The sequence below is a fragment of the Choloepus didactylus genome, chromosome X, assembly GCF_015220235.1.
Source record: "Choloepus didactylus isolate mChoDid1 chromosome X, mChoDid1.pri, whole genome shotgun sequence".
Lineage (NCBI taxonomy): Eukaryota > Metazoa > Chordata > Mammalia > Pilosa > Megalonychidae > Choloepus > Choloepus didactylus.
Genome location: NC_051334.1, coordinates 49,314,503 through 49,336,350, shown reverse-complemented (window position 1 = coordinate 49,336,350; position 21,848 = coordinate 49,314,503). Strand labels below are relative to the sequence as shown.

At 37.7% G+C, this 21,848-nt stretch overlaps 1 protein-coding gene across 6 annotated transcripts in view; it reads left to right on the top strand.

The window, feature by feature from the left end:
• ZNF81 (zinc finger protein 81) overlaps positions 1-21,206 on the top strand; it is a 92,229-nt gene extending 71,023 nt beyond the window's left edge. For all 6 annotated transcript variants that reach the window (XM_037821977.1, XM_037821975.1, XM_037821980.1 and 3 more), the window contains exons 4-5: positions 118-213; positions 19,074-21,206. In XM_037821977.1, the coding sequence (XP_037677905.1) occupies positions 118-213; positions 19,074-20,791 (1,814 nt within the window). In that variant the 3' untranslated portion in view covers positions 20,792-21,206. The remainder of the gene's footprint in view (positions 1-117; positions 214-19,073) is intronic.
• The last annotated feature ends 642 nt before the right edge of the window (positions 21,207-21,848 follow it).

Genomic DNA, 21,848 nt, shown 5'->3' with positions numbered 1-21,848 from the left:
TTACTCTGGTCCCAGGGAAATGTGGTTACTTTTCAAAAGAACAAATGAGAAGCATTATTGAAAGGCCCCAGAAACCCAGTTAGCTGGACCCAGTCATATATGATGTCCTTTTAACAGGGTACCAAGTTCCCAAACCAGAGGCCATCTTCAGGTTGGAGCGAGGAGAGGAGCCATGGGCATTGGAGGGAGAAACCCCACATCAGAGCTGTTCAGGTGAGTGAGTGTGACCATGCAGATGGGTGACATGAAAGTAAATCTCACTTTTTCTAGGAGAGGCCGATGCCTTTAAAATGCTATTATGGCTACCCTTCTTGAAGGTTCTAAAATTTAGAAACTGCTTGAGTGTAGATAATGGCCCCCTTGGGTACCAAAGTGCCATCTCCCTTTTTAAAATTATCTTTTTTTATTAGAGAAGTTGTAGCTTTACAGAAAACTCATGCATAAAATATAGGGTTCCCATATACCACCCCTCCATGTCGTTTTCCTTATTATTAACACTTTCCATTAGTGTAGTACTATTGTTATGACTGGTGAAAGAATATTATTATAATACTATTCAAAGTTTATATTAGGGTTCACTGCTTTTGTTCTACAGTCCTATATTTATTAAAGCTTTTATTCTATTGACATAATAGAATATGCAACATTAAATTTCCCCTTTTAACCACTTTGAAATATATAATTCAGTGCTATTAATTACATTCCCAAAGTGCTATTAATTACTTTCCCACCATCCATAACCAAAACCTTTCCATCACCCCCAACAGATATTCTGTACCAATTAAGCCTTAATTCCCCATGTCCCCACACCAGGCCTGGTAAACTGATTCTAGTTTCTGACTATGAATTTGCTTATTCTAATTATTTCATATTAGTGAGATCATGCAATATTTGATGTTTTGTGTCTGGCATATTTCACTCAATATGAGGTCCTCAAGGTTCAACTATATTGTCACGTATGTCAGAAATTCATTCCCTTTTTTTTAATTCAATGTTATTGAGATATATTCACATACCATACAATCATCGAAAATGTATAATCAGTTGTTCACAGTACCATCATATAGTTGTGCATTCATCACCCCAATCTATTTTTTGAACATTTTCCTTGTACCAGACAAAGGGAAAATAAGAATAAAAATAAAAGTAAAGAAGAACACCCAAATCACCCCCCTATACCCTATTTTTCATTTCCTTTTTTGTCCCCATTTTTCTACTTATCCATCCATACACTGGATAAAGGGAGTGTGGTCCATAAGGCTTTCACAATCACACTGTCACCTCTTGTAAGCTACATTGCTATATAATCATCTTCAAGAGTCAAGGCTACTGGGTTGCAGTTTGATAGTTTCAGGTATTTACTTCTAGCTATTCCAATTCATTTAAACCTAAAGAGGGTTATCTATATAGTGCATAAGAATGCCCACCAAAGTGACCTCTCGACTCCATTTGGAATCTCTCTGCCACTGAAGTTTATTTCATTTCATTTCACATCCCCCTTTTGGTCAAGAAGATGTTCTCAATCCCATGATGTCAGGTCCAGATTCATCCCCGGGAGTCATATCCTGCATTGCCAGGGAGATTTACACCTCTGGAGTGAGGTCCCACATAGGGGGGAGGGCAGTGAGTTCACCTGCCAAGTTGGCTTAGCTAGAGAGAGAGGGCCACATATGAGCAACAAAGAGGTACTCAGGGGGAGACTCTTAGGCATAATTATAAGCACGTTTAGCCTCTCCTTTGCAGTAACAAGCTTCATAAGGGCAAGTCCCGTGATAGAGGGCTCGGCACATCAAACCGCCAGTCCTCAATGTTTGTGAAAACCTCAGCAACAACCCAGGTGAGGAAGCCCAACACCTCTGCATTTTCCCCCAGCTCCTCAGGGGGGCCCTGCATATATATTTTTATTCTCTTTCCAAATTACTTTGGGATGTCTCTATTTCACACTAACCTATGCAAACCTACCAGGTCTCACTTCCTATTAAAAGTTCCATGTAATTATGGTATTTGAACAAACTGTGTGAGTTAAATTGTTTAGGAAATATAGATTTTTGCACCAAATAAACTTCTCTTCCTTTGGTCTCACAGAAGTTGAAGTTTTAAAACACCATGAATATCATCCTTTACCCTTTAGTCTGATTTGCCTTAGTCCTAACTAGATCTGCTTTGTTTGTATCTCTAATTGAAATCTGAACTCTTTCTCAGCTTTTTAAACAGTTGCTATATGGGGTAATACTGACATTCATAGCTGCCAAACTCTAGCTCTGAGTTTCAGGTGTCACACAGATACCCAAAGTTCCAGGGATCAATCAGGTTATACACAAAGGGATCAGCATCTCGGAATCTGGAGATAGCCATTACAATTCAGGTTCATTCCTTTTTAAAGCTGAATAATATTACAATGTACATACATGCTGCATTTTATTTATCCATTCATCTGATGAACACATGGATTGCATCCATCTTTTGGCAATTGTGAATATTGCTGCCATGAACATCGTTGTGCGAATATCTGTTCAGGTCCCTGCTTTGGGTTCATTTGGATATATACCTAGAAGTAGGATTGCTGTGTCAATGTGGTTTCTGAGGAACCACCACATTGTTTTTTATAGGGGCTGGACCATGTTACATTCCTACAACAATATACAAGTGTTCCTGTTTCTTCATAACCACTCCAATTCTTATTTTTCATTTTTTAATAGTAGCCATTCTAATGGTTGTGAAATGGAACATCATTGAGGTTTCGATTTGCATTTCCCTAATGGCTAATGATGTTGACCATCTTTTCATGTGCCTTTTGGCCATTTTATATCTTCTTTGGAGAAATGTCTATTCAAATCTTTTGCCCATTTTTAAATTGGGTTGTTTGTCTTTTTGTTGTTGAGTTGCAGGATTTCTTTATAAATTCTGGATATTAAACCCTTATCAGATATATGGTTTCCAAATATTTTCTCCCATTGTGGAGTTGTTGTTTTATTTTCATGGGAAAGTCCTTTGAGGCACAAAAGTTTTTAATTTTGATTGATTCCCAATTAGCTATTATTTCATTTGTTGCTTATGCTTTGTGTGTAAAGTCTAAGAAACCATTGGCTAACACAAGGTCCTGAAAATGCTTCCCTATGTTTTCTTCTAGGAGTTTTAGAGTTTTGTTTCTTATATTTAGGTCTTTGATCCATTTTGACTTAATTTTTATATATGATGTGAAGTAGGGATCCACCTTTATTTTTTGCTTATGGATATTCAGTTTTCTCAGCATTATTTGTTGAAGAGACTCTTCTTTCCCCATTGACTGGACTTGACACCCTTCTCAAAAATCAGCTGGCTATAGATGTGAGGGTTTATTTCTCAACTCTCAATTTTATTCCATTAGTCTATGTATCTGTCCTTGTTCCAGTACCATCCTGTTTTGATTGATGTAGCTTTATGATAAGTTTTTTTACATAAAGCTCTCTTTTTAAAAATTCATAAACCTTAATGAATATATAGTGCCCGATTTTAAATAAATGGATCCTTTAAACAGATAATGGTGATTATACCATAAATAACTAATGTTTCCAGATTCCTTGCATTCTTGTAAAAGCCTAGTAACCTAGTTTTCAACACCCATATAGCATGTGGTTATAGTTCTATAACCTTAGATACTAAATATTATTTATTTTTACTCCCTCCCATGGTGGAATTTTAAAATGGTACATTCATACATTCAGCTATTTCTCCAAAGTCCCTTTACATGACTCAGTAATAGTTTTAGAATATAAACATTTTGTAATATTTTTGCAGACACAATTTATGTGCCCCATAGTGGTCAAGGGAAAAGTCAGATTTCATCATGGTTGCCAAATGTCCTGCTTGGTAGACTGGTCTGCTGTTCAGTACTCATAGCTTCTTCATGGGCTAACTTTTTTTGGAGAGTCTTCATTCTGCAAAGGCATCACTATTCTGATTCAGTACTGGCTCCCCTGCATGAATAGAACCAGATGAGCATGTCCATTTGTCTACTGGGATATAGGTGAGCAAGGTTTCCATCAGGAAGACATCAAGATCAGACTTATATCATGTAATCAGGCAGCTATAAGGCTGACATTTTGCCTATTCCAATTACTTTTTCCCACTGCTTTCTATACTTTATGGTGGCTGATGCTATTGACTTCTTGGTTTTTTAGAAAAAACAAAGTTTTGAGAAAAAAAGTTGAGAAAAAGTGTTACCCCCCATTACCCCAGCTGAAATTAACTTGTAGAGATGAGGATAACCACGGGCTGCCAGTTGTAATTGAAAAATAAAGCTATGTGTTTTTTCAGCAATTAGTCACTTTTGGAGGCATGCAAATCGTTCATGCCATCTGGGACAAGTGCTTTCTTTCCCAACATCAGTTGCAAGTTCTATATGAGACCACAAGTACCTCAGGTTCTTCAGATACAATCCTGCTCCATGCAAGTTATTCTTTATAGATGATTAATTTAGTGCCAGTTTCACAGTAAAAATTTTGTTCCAATTTCTGAGTCATCCTTATAGTCATAAGTAGCAAGAACAGATAAAGATGCAGTCTGTTACTCCAAGCAGAATGTGAATTTGTTTAAAACTGCTTCATTTATGAAGCAAACATGAACTTGTATCCTCCAATTTTTAAAAGTAACAGTGTTGATAAAAGCCACAATTACACTTCTTGAACCTCTCTCTCTTTTTCTGGCAATACACTTATCTCATCATCTTCTTCATTAATCTGTATTTTCTCAACTGCCCTTGTGAGATTTGGTTGTTTCTTCTTCCAGTATAAGGCTCCAAAAGCAAACCCAATTACAAGAGAAAATGCTGGCAATGCCATGGCTGCCCATTGTAGGTTGGAGTCTCCAATGGAATTTGAGGCTTTCCCTTTCTCAGGACTTAATGTGGAAGAAACCACAGATTAACTAGTTTCAGATGCCACCATAAACTCCTTGAACGCATCGATGAATCTATTAAAAATTCTAAAGAATTTTTCAAGAGTAAATTGCCTGTGTTTTATGTTTTTAGGTGTTTTTTTACATTCTTAAGTGAGTGTTCTTCCATGCGCTTTACAAGGTCATCCACTATTTTCACAGTTTGTCTATGATAGAATAATTACTGAAGCATTCATAGATAGCTGAAACCTTGTCCAGAAGCTCCGTCAAGCTGGCTGTCAATTGTTGCACCATCACACTTATCCAACCATGAATAGGCAAGATGTCCATCTTGGGGACATAGTTGAGGGTTATCATGTAGTATTTGAAAGACTTCCCACCAATTTTGTAACATCTTTTTTTCCCTTTATTTATCAAAAAATTTAAAAAAAACATTTCAAACAAAACAAAGGAATTAGAAAAACAACCTAAAATAGCTACATTTCTTCCAACATGTTCCTACCATACCCCAAGGAAATTAACAAACCATAGTCAGTCCTGAGCATTCCCATATCATTAAGATTACCCTCAGTAACTTATCTGTTCTCATTAGATTATCGTTCCCCCTTCACTAGTTGCTGTCTGTCTCTAGGTCCCCTATACTCTACAATATAAAACATTTATTTTACATTTGTCACAGAGTTCACATTAGTGGTAACATACAGTATCTCTCTTTTTGTGTCTGGCTTATTTTACTCAGCATAATGTCTTCAAGGTTCATCCATTTTGTCATATGTTTCATGACCTCATTCCTTCTTACTGCCGCATAGTATTCCATCATGTGTATATACCACATTTTGTTTATCCACTCATCTGTTGAAGGATATTGGGATCATTTCCATCTCTTGGCAATTGTGAATAATGCTGCTATGAACATCGGTGTGCAAATACCTGTTCGTGTCACTGCTTTCAGATCTTCTGGGTATATACCAAGAAGTGAAATTGCTGGATCATAGGGTAACTCAATACCTAGTTTTCTAAGGAACCGCCAGACTGTCCTCCATAGTGGCTGTACCATTATACAGTCCCACCAGCAATGAATAAGAGTTCCAATTTCTCCACATCCCCTCCAGCATTTGTAGTTTCCCGTTTGTTTAATGGCAGCCATTCTAATTGGTGTGAGATGATATTTCTTTGTGGTCTTAATTTGCATCTCCCTAATAGCTAGTGAAGATGAACATTTTTTCATGTGTTTTTTAGCCATTTGTATTTCCTCTTCAGAGAAATGTCATTTCATATCTTTTGCCCATTTCATAATTGGGTGTTTTTATTATTGTCATTGAGTTGTAGGATTTCTTTATATATGCAAGATATCAGTCTTTTATCAGATACATGGTTTCCAAATATTTTTTCCCATTGAGTTGGCTGCCTCTTCACCTTTTCGACAAATTCCTTTGAGGTACATAAGCTTTTAATTTTGAGGCATTCTCATTTTTTTAGCATCAAAAACATAAATTTTAATTTAATAATTTATATTTTGTTAATTCTTTTCCTGAATATGTATATACATCAAAGAAAAAATAGTCTAGCATTTAAAACTAGTGTTGATTGATCTAATAAATATCTCTTCTCCAATAAAAATGTCTCAGAATTTACCTCTATATGAAATATCCTCATAATTTTCATAAAATCATTTATAGGTATGTAATAAATCCCTATACTATGTAATAATATCCTGAAATAAGTGAAATCATTTTCCAAACACTAGAATTTAATTATAATTTAATATTTTAGTATTTGAAACAAATTCAAAACTCCACTTGTCCAAGTATTTTATTTGTTTTACTCTAATATAGGACTTAGTTTTTTAAACAATGCTTCTAAATAATCATCCATTGAAAATGCATGGTCAAGAATAATTCAATATTTGTGAACATCTATTTTTACATGATGCTTATTAAAAACACAGTATAGGGATTTAGATTACTGTTATTTATTAGAATCAAAATAGATATATAAAGTCCCTATAAACTAGAAAAATTTATTCATTTTTGAAAAAGAATGAAAATCCATCAAATCTTTCTCTTCAGACTGTCTTTACTATTAATTGACTATTCTCATTTTTTCCCATGAAAATATTGTTTGATCTAAGACATAATACATTTTTAATGTATCTTCCAGTTCGTATCATTAGGCTTACTATAAATATCAGATATTCTTTCACAGATTTGGTGATCTTAAAATTAAAAACATATTATCAATGCTCTATACTTCAAGTTGTCAATCTGAATGGAAAAACGATACCATTATTAGCACCACATCCTCACTAACAGATTTCTTAAATTAGCTGCCAATGCCATCAATTGCATACTTCATCCTTATTTTCAAAATGAGTGTGCCATGAGCATGTCATTTGCCACTATTTTCTCTGGCTAGCAATAAATTCAAAGTGTCCTGTGGCAAGGGACATCAATAAGTAGAGCAAAACGACTTGGCTTCAAATGTAGGTGTAGACAATTAGTAAAACTGTGGCCTGAAGGAAAATTACCTAATCTCTCTAGGCCTAATATCTTTCTTACTAGGTTGATGGGAGAACTGAAGGAAATAATGCATGTAAAGCCCTTAATGCAGAACTTGGCACACAGTGTGTGCAAGATTTTAGTAGTTGATGATGAAAATGGTTTCCTAAAAAAGAATTCAAGAATTATCTCCAGCAGTACTATTTATCATCAGATGCCAAAGATATTTTTGACATATCCACTACTCTTTACTAGATGCTCTCTTTCACTCTTTTTGCTTTTCTATGTTCTATGTTCATGGCCTTCTCCTTAGTGCTTTGGTAACATTACCTGTAAGGGTTTCATCAGGTGGCACTCAGAACACCTGAAATGGAAGCTATATTCTCCATGCACCTCTTTGACAAATGAGCTTCTGATCACTCTTCCTTGAAATAAATTTGCGGAAAGCTGTCTTTTCACTCCTCTCTAAGCATAGGAGAGAAAAATGGCCAGTATCTCTGGAGAATAATTAACAAAAGACAGTTTGTTTCATCTTCATGATAAAATACAGCATCCCTATTAAAAGACAAATTCATCATTCCCAAAAGTTAAACAGAATGACATTTTAAAAATATTTCCAGCGGATTAAATTTAGGGTTCTGAAAAAAAATTTTAATTCACAAATATACTCTGAATATTTCATTTGATGTAAAATGTATAAATTTCATTTAACTTTGCCTTGCCTCTCAGGGTTCTATTCTGAGCTAGTCAAACAAGTGATATCAGGCATGCTAGGGTCAGTAATACTGCCTCTCATATTTAAATACTCTATTTCACTTGGATTGCAAATTAAGGATGGTCTCCTGCACACAGACATATTTCAATGATTGATTTTGCAAACCGTGTTGATTTTTCCAATGCTGTTTTGCCTCTGTGTATGTCAGCTTTGGCCTTCCTTTCTTGCTCCTTTGCAGCACTGCTGTCTCTTTGAAGCCATTGTCTGCCTAAATATATCAATCCAAATCTTCCAGAGCCAATCATTTTGCCCAGCATCCACTGTTTTCCCTCCATATCATCCAGAACCTTGCCTTCTGGAAATGGAACAGCAAGTTTGTATTTCTCACTTCTTTTTGGTGGCATCACTTTTTAGTTCAATGCTCCAGCTGTCTTTTACTCAACACCTGCAACATCCCAGGTGGAATGAAGGAACACAGGGCAGAAACCCTTGACTATACTCACTCGTTCCTCCTCTCAGTGATAAAGAAACAGGGAAACAGCTGCAGAAGCAGCGACACCTCGAGTGCTGGAACTTGAGGGTGGCCAGGAGGCCTTGGTCCTCACTCCGACAGCAGCTTGTCTGGGTCTTGGGTCCTGGGGCATGGTGAGGGCTGGGCCTGGAAAGCGGGGAGCCAGGTGTGGAAATACCGGGGTCCTACCCCAACCCTCAGGACCCCAGAACGAGAGAAGTCTGACCAGTTCCGGCCGCCCACATTTATCTATTTTTTCTTTCATTGCTTGTACTTTGGGTGTAAGGTCTGAGAAGTGACATCCTAATACAAGGTCTTGAAGATGTTTCCCTACATTATCTTCTAGGAGTTTTATAGTACTGTCTCTTATATTGAGGCTCTTGATCCACTTTGAGTTAATTTTTGTATAGGGTGTGAGGTACGGGGTCCTCTTTTATTCTTTTGGATATGGATATCCAGTTCTCCCAGCCCCATTTGTTGAAGAGAATGTTCGTCCCAGTTCAGTGGATTTGGGGGCCTTGTCAAAAATCAGTTGACCACACATCTGGGGGTTTATTTCTGAACTCTTGATTCAATTCCATTGATCAATATGTCTATCTTTGTGCCAGTACCATGCTGTTTTGAACACTGTGGCTTTATAGTAGGCTTTAAAGTCAGGAAGTGTAAGTTCTCCCACTCCATTCTCCTTTTTTAGAATGTTTTTGGCAATTCAAGGCCCCTTTCCATTACAAATAAATTTGAAAACCTCTTTTCCAAGTCTGCAAAGTAGGTTGTTGGAATTTTGATAGGGATTGCATTGAATCTGTAAATGAGTTTGGGTAGAATTGACATCTTTATGACATTTAGCCTTCCTATCCATGAACATGGAATATTTTTGACCTTTCAAGGTCCCTTTCTATTTCTTTTAGTAGAGTTATGTAGTTTTCTTTGCATAGGTCTTTTACATCTTTAGATAAGTTTATTCCTAGGTACTTGATTTTTTTATTCGCTATTGAAAACGATATCTCTTTCTTGAGTATCTCTTCACTTCCATCATTTGTAGTGTATAGAAACATTACTGACTTATGTGCATTAATCTTGCATTCTGATATTTGCTATATTTGTTTATTAGCTCAAGTAGCTGTGTTGTTGATTTCTCAGGGTTTTCCAAACATAAGATCATATCATCTGCAAATAATGGCAGTTTTACTTCTTCCTTTCCTATTTGGATGCCTTTTATTTCTTTGTCTTGCCAGATTGCTCTGTCTAGCACTTCTAGCACAATGTTGAATAACAGTGGTGATAGCGGGCATCCTTGTCTTGTTCCTGATCTTAGAGGGAAGGCTTTCAGTCTCTCGCCATTGAGTACTGTGCTGGTTGGGGGTTTTTCATATATGCCCTTTATCATATTGAGGAAGTTTCCTTCCATTCCTTCCTTTTGAAGTGTTTTTATCTAAAAGGGTGCTGGATTTTTTCGAATGCCTTTTCAGCATCTATTGAGATGATCATTTGATTTTTCCCTTTTGATTTGTTAATGTGTTGTATTACATTGATTGATTATCTTATGTTGATCCATCCTTGCATGCCTGGAATGGTGTATGATTTTTTTTAATGTGTCTTTGGATTCGATTTGCAAGTATTTTGTTGAGAATTTTTGTGTCTATATTCATGAGGGAGATTGGCCTGTAGTTTTCCTTTCTTGTATCATTATCTGGTTTTGGTATTAGAGTGATGTTAGCTTCATAAAATGAGTAAGGTAGTGTTCCATTTTCTTCAGTTTTTTGAAAGAGTTTAAGTAAGATTGCTGTCAGTTCTTTTTGGAAAGTTTAGTAGAATTCCCCTGTGATGACATCTGGCCCTGGGCTTTTATTTGTGGGAAGCTTTCTGATGACTGATTAGATCTCTTTGCTTGTGATTGGTTGGTTGAGGTCTTCTATTTCTTCTGTGGTCAGTCTAGGTTGTTCATATTTTTCCAGGAAATTGTCCATTTCCTCTACATTATCTAGTTTGTTGGCATATAGTTGTTCATAGTATCCTCTTATGATTTTTTTTTATTTCTTCAGGATCTGCAGTAATGTCCCCTCTCTCATTTATTATTTTGTTTATTTGGATCTTCTCTCTTTTTGATTTTGTCAGTCTAGCTAAGGGCTTGTCAATCTTGTTGATCTTCTTAAGGAACCAACTTTTGGTGTTATTTATTCTCTATTTTTTTTTGTTCTCCATATCATTTATTTCTGCTTTAATCCTTGTATTTCTTTTCTTCTGCTTGGTTTGGGATTAGTTTGCTGTTCATTTTCTAGCTTCTTCAGTTGTTCCACTAGTTCTTTGATTTTAGCTCTTTCTTCCTTTTTAATGTATGCATTTAGAGCTATAAATTTCCCCTGGTGATTTGGGATGTAATGCTCTATATATGTCTGTTAAGTCTTATTCATTTATCTCATTGTTTAGGTTCTCAATTTCCTTATTGCCTCTGACTGGTTGATCTATCTATAGGAGAGAGTGATGTATTGAAGTCTCCCACAATTACTGTGGTAACATCTATTGCTTCCTTCAGTTTTGCCAATGTTTGTCTCATGTACTTGGGAGCGCCTTGATAGTGTGCATAAACACTTATGATTGTTACTTCTTCTTGGTGAACTGTCTCTTTTGTTAGTATATAATGGCCTTCTTTGTCTCTTATGACATTCTTGCATTTAAAGTCTATTTTATCTGAAATTAATATTGCTACACCTGCTTTCTTTTGGCTATAGCTTGCATGGGATATTTTTATCATCCATTCACTTTCAATTTCTTTGTGTCGCTGGGTCTAAGATGAGTCTCTTCTAAGCAGCATATTGATGGTTCATATTTTTAAATCCTTTCTGCCAATCTGTATCTTCTAATTGGGGAGCTTAATCCATTCACATTCAATGTTATTACTGTGAAGGCAGTTCTTGAATCAGCATTCTTATCCTTTGGTTTTTATTTGTCCAATGTATTTTTTCCCCTCTTGCTCTTTATTTCCTGTAAGGTACCCTTACTAAAATTCTTCAGTTGTGTGCCCTTCTCCAGACCTCTCTCTCTTTTCTTTTTTTCTTAGCTGGTAGAGCTCCCTTTAGTACTTCTTATAGGGCAGATCTCTTATTAGTAAATTCTTTCAGCATGTGTTTGTCTGTGAAAATTTTAAGCTTTCCCTCCATTTTGAAGGAGAGCTTTGCTGGATAAAGAATTCTTGGCTGGCAATTTTTCTCTTTCAGAATTTTAAATATGTCCTACCACTGCCATCTCACCTCCATGGTGCCTCCTAAGCAGTCACTACTTAGTCTTATGTTGTTTCCCTTATATGTGGTGAATCGCTTCTCTCTTGCTGCTTTCAGAACTTTCTCCTTCTCTTCAGAATTTGTCAATCTGATCAGAATATGTCTCGGAGTGGGTTTATTTGGATTTATTCTATTTGGAGTTCATTAGGCAGCTTTGATTTGCATATCTATGTCACTTAGCAGTGTTGGGAAGTTTCCCCCAACAATTTCTTTGAATACTTTTCCTAGTCCTTTACCCTTCTCTTCCCCTTCTGGAACACCAATGATTCTTATATTTGTGCACTTTATGTTGCCCATTATTTCCCTGAGATCTGTTTCAAATTTTTCAATTTTTTTCACCATTCGTTATTTTGTGCTTTCACTTTCCATCACACTATGTTCGAGTTCACTAATTCATTCCTCTACTTCTTCAAATCTGGTGTTATATGTCTCAAGAATCTTTTTAATTTGGCCAACAGTATCTTTTATTTCTGTAAGATCCGCTATTTTTTATTTACTCTTACAAATTCTTCTTTATGCTCTTGTAGAGTCTTCTTCATGTTCTTTATATCCTGAATCATGGTATTGATGTTTCTGAGTACTTCTTTGATTAATTGCTCCAAGTTCTATGTCTCCTCTGTCTTTTTTAATTTGGGCATTTGGGTTATCCCTATCTTCTGGTTTCTTCATATGCTTTATAATTTTCTGTTGTTTTTGGCCCCTTGGCATTTGCTTATCTTGAGAGGGTTCTCTTAGGATATGCAGGCTTATTTGAACATTTATCTAAAATTTGACAGAGCCACACCTTGGTGGAGTGCACTTTCCCTGACCTACCAGCTGATGGCACTCCTGTGCCACCTCTTACCCTCAAGCAAGTTCTCCCCAACTTCATCTATGCACTGAGTGGGGGTCCAAACCATGTGGAGGTCCAGTTAGTGCACCAATTTTCCATGTGCAGTGGGGACCGCCAGCCCTGTGGGTGGGGGGCCCTGCCGTGTGCAGTTTGGCAGGGAGTCCATTCCAGGACACAGTGGTCCCAGCCATTCCTGGGGCTGTGTTTGGAGTACCCTAGTGCTACAGACCTGTGCATCTCACCCTCCAGCTCAGATTCCTCATGGTCCCTCTCTTTGCCATGGGCCTACGAGTCCCTGGAATTGGGGGAGGGCTCCTGGCACTTCTGTGCAGCACCTCTGCCTTTAGGCTCTGCACACCATGGGCCTTGGTGGAGTAAGAGTGGGTGCTCTCACAAGCCCACTGAATCCTGAATTCCCTCAAGGAAGCTCTCAGCCATGGTGCTGTGATGGGGTGTCTCCCAGCCAGCTGCAAAGATGGCTGCTTGAGGCATGGAAACTACCCCCTTCCACAATCATCTCCCTGCTCCAAAGGTCAGTCCCTGGCACAGGGGCTCTTGGCTGTGGGTCTGTGAAGGGTTATCACCCACACCAGGTACTGAGGAGGGTGCCCGGGGTGTGGAAGGGTACTCCCACCACACTTGACTGCAGCTCTGGCTGCCCATTCCCTGGCAGCTTTCCTGGCTGAACACTCACCCATCTCCGAACGCAGCCTCTCCTATTCTCCGAGTACACAGTCAGTGTGGGTGTAAAAGTCCCTGCCCAGCTGGTGGAACCCTGGAGCCACTGTTCTGGAGCACTTTCTGTCCTTTATCTAGTGTTTTTCATGGAGGAGAATATTGCTCTATCTCTCCTAATCCACCATCTTGGATCCCCTCATAACTCTTTTTTATTTAAAGTCTATTTTATTTGATATTACTATAGCTATCCCAGCTCTCTTTTGATTACTATTTGCATGGTATCTTTTTTTCCATCCTTTCACCCTCAACCTACTTGTGTCTTTGAATTTAAGGTGAGTCTCTTGCAGACAGCCTATAGCTGGGTCATGCTTTTTTGTCCATTCTACCAATCTCTGCCTTTTGACTGGAGAGTTGAATCTATTTACATTTAAAGTCACTACTGATATGCAGGACTTTCTTCTGCCATTTTGCTATTTAGCCTTTCTATGTTTTATAGTTTTTTTTTTGTCCCTCAATTCTTCCATTAATGCCTACTTTTATATTTATTTGATTTCTTATGTTGTATCCTATTGAGTGCTTTCTCTTTTCTTTCTGGATATATTTTCACTTATTTTCCTTATAGTTACAATGGAGTTAAAATTTAACATCCTAAATATGTAACAGTCATATTTGGTTTGATACCAACTTCAATAGCATACACATATACTTTTCCTATACACCTCTGTCCCTCCACCTTTTCTTGTACCTATTACCACTTATATTTTTGTATATTGCATGTTCAAAACCATAGCCTTATCATTACTTTTTATTTGCATTTTAGCACCCATAGGAAGTAATAAATGGAGTTACATACCTAACAATACACTACAATAATACTGGCATTTATAATTACCAAAATGGTTATTTTTATTGCAGATATTCATTTGTTTATGCCACTTTGAACCACTGTCTAGTGTCCTTTTCTTTCGGTCTGAAGAACTCCCCTTAGTATTGCTTGTAAGGCACGTCTAGTGGTGATGAACTGCCTCAGCTTTTATTTTTCTGGGAATGGCTTAATCTCTCCTTCATTTTTGAAAGAAAGTCTCACTGGATATAAAACTTGATTGTCAGTTGTTTTCTTTCAACACTGTAAGTATTTTAATGCACTGCCTTCTTGCCTCCATGGTTTCTGATTAGAAATTGGCACTCAATCTAATTGAGACTCTGTTGTACTTAACACGTTGCTTTTCCCTTGCATTTTGCAGAACTCTCTCCTTGTCCTTTGCATTCAGTAGTGTGATCAGTATATGTCAGGGTGTATTTTTCTTCATATTTATCCTGTTTGGTGTTCTCTGGACTTCTTGGATGTGCATATTTCATGTCTTTTGCTAAGTTTGGTAAGTTCTCTGTCATATTTCTTTGAACAGTCCTTTTGCCCCTTTCTTTCTTCTCCTTCTGGGCCTCCCATATCACCTATATTGGTATGCTTGATTGTGTCCCATAGACATCTTAGGCTATTTTCACTTTTTATAATTCTTTTTTTCTTTCTGCTCCTCAATCTGACTCATTTCAAGTGTCCTGTCTTCTAGTTTACTGATTCTTTATTCTGCCAGCTCCAATCTGCTCTTGAAACCCTCTGGGGAGTTTTTCATTTCAGTTATTTTGGTCTTCAATTCCAGTAGTTATTTGGTTCCTTTTAAAAATTTCTCTCTTTAATAAGATTCTCATATCTGTCATTCATTGTTTTCCTGATATCCTTTAGTTCTTTCTCTGTATTTTCCTTCATATCCTTGAACATTTTTAAAATCATTTTTTAAAAAAAGTTTTGTTTGGTATTTCCACATTTTGGTCTTCTTCATTGATGTTTTCTGTATTTTTATTCTCTTCCTTTGGATGGGCCATCATTTCCTGTATTTTTGTTTCTCTTGTACTCTTTTGTTGCACAATGTACATTTTAATATTTTAAAATGTTAACTCTGGGATTTACTCTCTGGGATGTCTGTTTCTTGATTTTTTAACCAGCTGGTGATAAGACAGAGATGTTCTTGAGATTTAATCCTCCTATCAGGAAGGTCTGCTCAAGGTGAATGCAGTGTGTAGGGTTTTCCCTGTCTTTCTTGGCCTGTGTCTTGTCCTGGGATTTTTCTTTTTAATTGTTTTGGAGTTCCCTTGTTTACAAGAGTTTGGTTGTCCCCTCTGTTTTCCAGGAGACAGCCCTCCCTCTCCTGGGTGTTTGAAGCCTGTAAGCTTTGCCCCAGACTTTCTGCCTCTCTAGTTTCTTCTACTCCTTTCATTATCTCTAGCTGCTGTTGCCTGGAGGACAAATTATGGAAGGAGGGGCACACTGGAGAGGATTTTCTCAAGTTAGTCTTTCCCAGCCAATACAGAGCCAGGGACCCATGAAGGGGCCAGCTCCAAAGTTCCCTGGACTGGGAATTAGGAAGGGTGCAAAGACCTTCTTCCACAGCTTCCCAAAGTTGAGCTTTCTTGGCCTGCCTAGCAATTGCAGCCCTTCAACTGTCCCCTACAGCCCTGAGGAAGTATAGTGTCTTTGAATCTCCTCACCCGGCCTTTGTCCAGGGCAGGATGAAATAATGTCTGCCCACAGAGTCAGGCCCCCAGTGATCTGAAGTTGCTAATCAAAAGCTGTGATCAGTGATTGACCATGCCCACCCCTGGTCTTGGGGAAGAGGACTTTTAGGTACTTTTCTATCACCAGTGAGCTAGCCCAGGGCTAGACCCCACAGCAGCCTTCCATATGGGGGGATGGACATCAGTAGCTGCTGCATGGAGAGAGCAATTTACTGTTCTTTACAGTAATTTATCAGCTTCTTCCCCACGCTCTTCCCTGGATGCTGTACAGTGTTCTTCTGGCCTCCAGAGTTTCAAAATAGTTATTTCAGACCATTCCTGTCTCTTTAGTAGATATTCTGCCAGTGGAAGGACTGAGTCCTAGAGCTCCCTACTTCACCATCTTCCCACAATCCCTGTAGAACAGTATTTTGCTCCATTTTAGAAAGACTTTTTAAAGTTCTGTGAGAAGAATTCAAAGTAACATATATTGCAATTGGAAAATAAAGACAGTGGCATCAAATATTGAAAACTTTATCTTCTATGCATTAAATGTTTCTGTTATAATAGAAGTCTATTAAAATGATTAACAAAATGAATGGCACAGAGTATGTCTGCCTTTGAAGTTCAGAAAAGAAAGGTCTTACTATCGGTATCATCAGATTAATCTTCATAGTAAAAGACTGTTTAATGATGTAAACATACATTTTTAAATGGCACAAAATAAAATGCTAATCAGGTATAATGGAGGAAGAAGACATGAGCATATCCTTGCATTTGAGAATAAACTGGCCTTTTTGGAGGCATTTTTGTGAGAAGTAGAATGCAAGCTTGCATGCACAGGTATTTTTCACTAGACTCGTGAATATTTATTCATATGCTGTTCATTCAACCTGTGTGGGCTCAGGAGAGGAGTAAAAAATCTTTTAATCATACGCATAAATTTTTACAATGAACATTTATAATGGTGATCTAAATATTGTGAAGTAGAGCAAGAGATTTATAAACTAAATGATGTGACAAACTGAACCACTTCTACCACCATGCCTAGGAATCCAGTGCTTAATATCTGCAGAATAAATTATAGCCAAATGTGTGGGGGTAAAAAATGCAATTTAAGAATAAGAGAATGAGATTTTGTACAGGGCGTATGTCTGGAATACAGTATCAAGCTGACCAAAAGGTGGAAAACTGGAATTGATGACTCAGAATTTTCAGTATCTAAAATCTCTTCTTGCTGAATAAGATAATGTATAATTATTCACTCTAAAGTTATTTATCAAGAATCAAATGCCTCATGCACCGGACCAGTAATTGAAACATCCTATGTCATGGCCCATGAAGGCTTTGCCAGTCCAGGGGCCAAAGAAGACACTGGGTATTTTCTGATACATGAACTTTTATTCAGGGCTTACCAACAGGGTGAGAAGTTGTGAAGAGATCATGACGGCTCTCTTATGCCAGGGGGGCATTGCATTTGCAGGGAAGTTAACCGCACAATCAAGCTAGCTGGTCAAACTGTTTATAAGGGCTTTCTAGACAAAGACATTCCTAAGGGTATGAGGACATGAGCACGGGAAAGGGGATCTTGTGACAATGGGGGGTGGTCATGGTGATCTATTATGTTGTGCAGGAAGGGAGTAGAGATAACAGCAAGAATGATAGCATCTTAAGAAGCTCAGGAAGGAGGTAGACTAATATTTGATGTAGGAATTCTGGCTTCTATATGTACAAAGTTCAGCTACACATCCTTTCTAGGGAACAAAGACAGTAGATAAAACATTAACTGACAGGTCACACAGGCTATTGAGCACAAAGTCTCACAGGCCCCAAATTGGGCCAGTGGCTCTTATAGCCCATAACTCCCATTCTGGGAAAGAATGGTGTATTACTTATGATAAAGCTAATTTGCAATAACAAAGAGAGCATAAGGTAGACTGATTTAATAATAAGGAATTTTATTTGCCTCATATTAAGTTTCCACTATAGAAAGTCGGTGGGAAGCCTTGCTGCTCATGTTTATTCAGGGATCCAGTTTCCTTCCAATATATTACTCCACCATATTTTAGGGTTTGTGTGTGTGTGTGTGTGTGTGTGATCTGCATGGTTGAATCCATGTTGCTGCCAAAGCCTGGTTTCAGTAATCAATAAGACAGAAGAGGGTGTGGAGAAGGCATACCTACTCTCTCTATGCTCTAGTTTGAAAGTTTCATCCATAGTTTTCTCTCACATTCTACTGATAACATTGTCACATGGCCACATCTATTTGCAAAGGAGACTGGAAAATGTTATATGACTGGGCAGCCATATGCCTTGTTAAAACTCTGTTAATATGAAAGAATGGGAAAACAGATTCTACTGGCCAGCTTGCCATCTCCACCACAGATGACTTGTCATTTCTCCTATTTTATACTTCTTGTTAGATATATGTATTTTTAGGTCCAAGAAAATAATTACAACTGGATGGAGAGTTGGAATATAGATAACCATTTATTGTTTGTTTGGGTCAGGATGGCTATAACCACAATATTTTTCTTATAGAGATGAATAAATTGGGTTTGGGGTCACATTATGGTATTATACCTAACAAGAAAGATGAAGCTGTGAGATTAGGATTTAGAGTTGAAAGCTAACAAGGACTTAGATTCTGAGCCATCTTCACCAAACCTAGGCTCTCCACAGATATTTCTCCTTAAGCCCCTTGTCTTTTTAATATTTTGTCTCCCCTACTTAATACCCAAGCCTCCTACCAAAGTAGAGCTAGACTCCAACACTTAATAACTATGTTTTAGGATAAATAAGATAACCATTCTGAGTTTCAATTCCCTTATCTGCAAAAGGTGTGTAACAATAGTAGATAGCTCATAAGGCTTTTAAAAGTATTAAATGAGTTCACATGTATATATGTATATATATATTTCTTAGAATGCCTGAAACATTATAAGTGCCATGTAAGAGCCTGGCACATAATAAGTGCTATATAGGAATTTCCTGTCATTGTTGTCATCATTATTGTCATTATCCTCCTCATGATCATATTTAGTTTTCCCTGAATTCAATCTGGATTAGTTTATGTGTACCATCTTAATCTTCTACTATTTTTCATGTAAATTTCACTTTCGCTTTTACTTTTTAGATGGGAAGTTTGGAATTAAGACTCCACAGCAGAGAATTTCTGAAAAAGCTACATTTCATAGGAAAATGGAGGGTGAAGATGATTCATTGCATTCTATTTTAGAAGAACTTTGGCAAGATGATGACCAGATAGAGAAATATCAGAATAAACAAAATAAACCTCTGAGTCATGATGCTTTCATCAACAAGAAAATATTGAATACAGAGTTGGACTATGAATATCAAGACATTGGAAAATTCATTCATCCAAGCCCAAACCTTATTCCTTCACAGAAAAGATCTCATAAACATGACTCATTTGGAAAGAGTTTGAAGCGCAATTTAAATTTACATATTCATAATAAAAACAGTGCTACAAAGAACTTTGGTAAAATTATTGAATGTGGTCAAGTTTTCACTCAGAATTCTTCTTATACTAACCATGAAAATCTTAATGCAGGTGTGAAATTCTGTGAAAGTAATGAATGTGGAAAAGTTGTCAGCTTCAAACAAGCACTCAGTCAAAATCTTAAATTTCCTGTTGGGGATAAAGCAAGCATATGTACTGAATTTGGGAAGCTCTTCTCCCATAAGTCACACCTCTTTGTACCTCAGAGAACTCATACTGTGGGAAAATCTCATGGACTTAGCAAATGTGTAAATGTTTTTACACAGAAACCACTACTCAGTATATACCTCAGAGTTCATAGAGATGAAAAACTATATATATGTACTGAATGTGGGAAGGCCTTCATCCAGAAGTCAGAATTAATTATGCATAAGAAAATTCATACTAGAGAAAAACCCTATGAATGCGGTGAATGTGGAAAATCATTTTTCCAAGTATCATCTCTATTTAGGCATCAGGCAACTCATACTGGAGAAAAACTCTATGAATGCAGTGAATGTGGGAAAGGCTTCTCCTTGAACTCAGCCCTCAGTATACATCAGAAAATTCATACTGGAGAGAGACACCACAAATGTGGGGAGTGTGGGAAAGCTTTTACCCAAAAATCAACACTCAGGATGCATCAGAGAATTCATACAGGAGAGAGATCCTACATATGTACTGAGTGTGGGCAGGCCTTCATCCAGAAGGCACACTTGATTGCACATCAAAGAATTCATACTGGAGAGAAACCGTTTGAATGCAGTGACTGTGGGAAATCTTTCCCTTCTAAGTCACAACTCCAGATGCATAAGCGAATTCATACAGGAGAGAAACCCTATATATGCACTGAATGTGGGAAAGCCTTCACCAACAGGTCAAATCTCAATACTCACCAGAAATCTCATACTGGAGAGAAGTCTTATATATGTGCTGAATGTGGGAAGGCCTTCACTGATAGATCAAATTTCAATAAACACCAGACAATTCATACTGGAGAGAAACCCTATGTTTGTACTGATTGTGGGAGGGCCTTTATCCAGAAGTCAGAATTAATTACACATCAGAGGATTCATACTACAGAGAAACCTTATAAATGCCCTGACTGTGAGAAATCCTTCTCCAAGAAACCACATCTCAAAGTACATCAGCGAATTCACACAGGAGAGAAACCATATATATGTGCGGAATGTGGAAAAGCCTTCACTGACAGATCAAATTTCAATAAACACCAGATCATTCATACTGGAGAAAAACCCTATAAATGCAGTGATTGTGGAAAGGGCTTCACCCAGAAATCAGTTCTCAGTATGCATCGTAATATTCATAATGAGAGTAACCCTATTTCTTGAAAATGAGAAAGCCTTATCACAGAAGTCAGGTCTAAGTGTATATTATAGAATTCTTCCAAGACAGATCCTGTATGAATACATGTGTAAGGAAAAGCCTTCCTTAAGTTTTCTCACCTGAGATGAGAAAAAATTATTTAGAAGAGACCTTCTGATAATGCATTGAATGATGGGGAAATTTCCATATTTGCACAGCCTCACAAAATTTAATAGAATATATACTGGGAAAATGCTGTCAGTTTACATTATGAAAAACCCCTTCCTATAGAAAGTATTGTAAGGCTAATTGTTATCAAATTCTTTATAGGGGAGGCGGGGCAAGATGGCGGAGTGGTGAGGAGCAGAATTTCGTCTCTCCCCTAGAGCAGCTGGCAATTACCCAAGAACTATATGAAACAGTGTTTTCGGGGTCTCCAGTAACCAGTCACACATTGGACACAAGTTTGGAATTGGAGGAAAAGCTGAGATCGCAGCGAACATTGTAAGTTACCCGGACCAGGGGTCTGGCACCCCTCCCCACCCAGACCTCACAGACTGTCTTGCTGCCGGCTCCCTGAAAGGGGGGGAGACAAAAAACCAAAAAACAGCAATCTGCTGAGGGCAAGAAGGGAGGCTCAACCCAGCCTCAACTGCAGAACTAATTAACAAATTAATTAACTAACTTTGGGAGCTGGGGTGCTAAAGAAGGGCTGGGCTCCAAGAAGTGGGGGCACGTAAAAGCGGGCACCCGTTCCCAGACTCCAAAAAAGCCATTTTTTTTTCCCCCTTACATTTTGTCCCTTCTGGATTCTCACTGATCCCTTATCTTTTTGCATTTCAATAGCCCCTGGCAGGGGTGGAACTGAAGCGGTTGGAGAGTAATTATCAGACAATAGCCCAAAGCATATCTTTAAATGCTCTATTCCGACACTGACAAAACTTCCAGGCTGGGGAAAGACGTTTAAAAGAGACTTTTTTTTTAATCTAAAAGTAATATATGTGGTTATTTTCTATTGGAAAGCCCAGGTTGAGGGACTAGGCTGGGCTTGAGGGGAGACAGAGTACCCACAGTGTCTTTGAA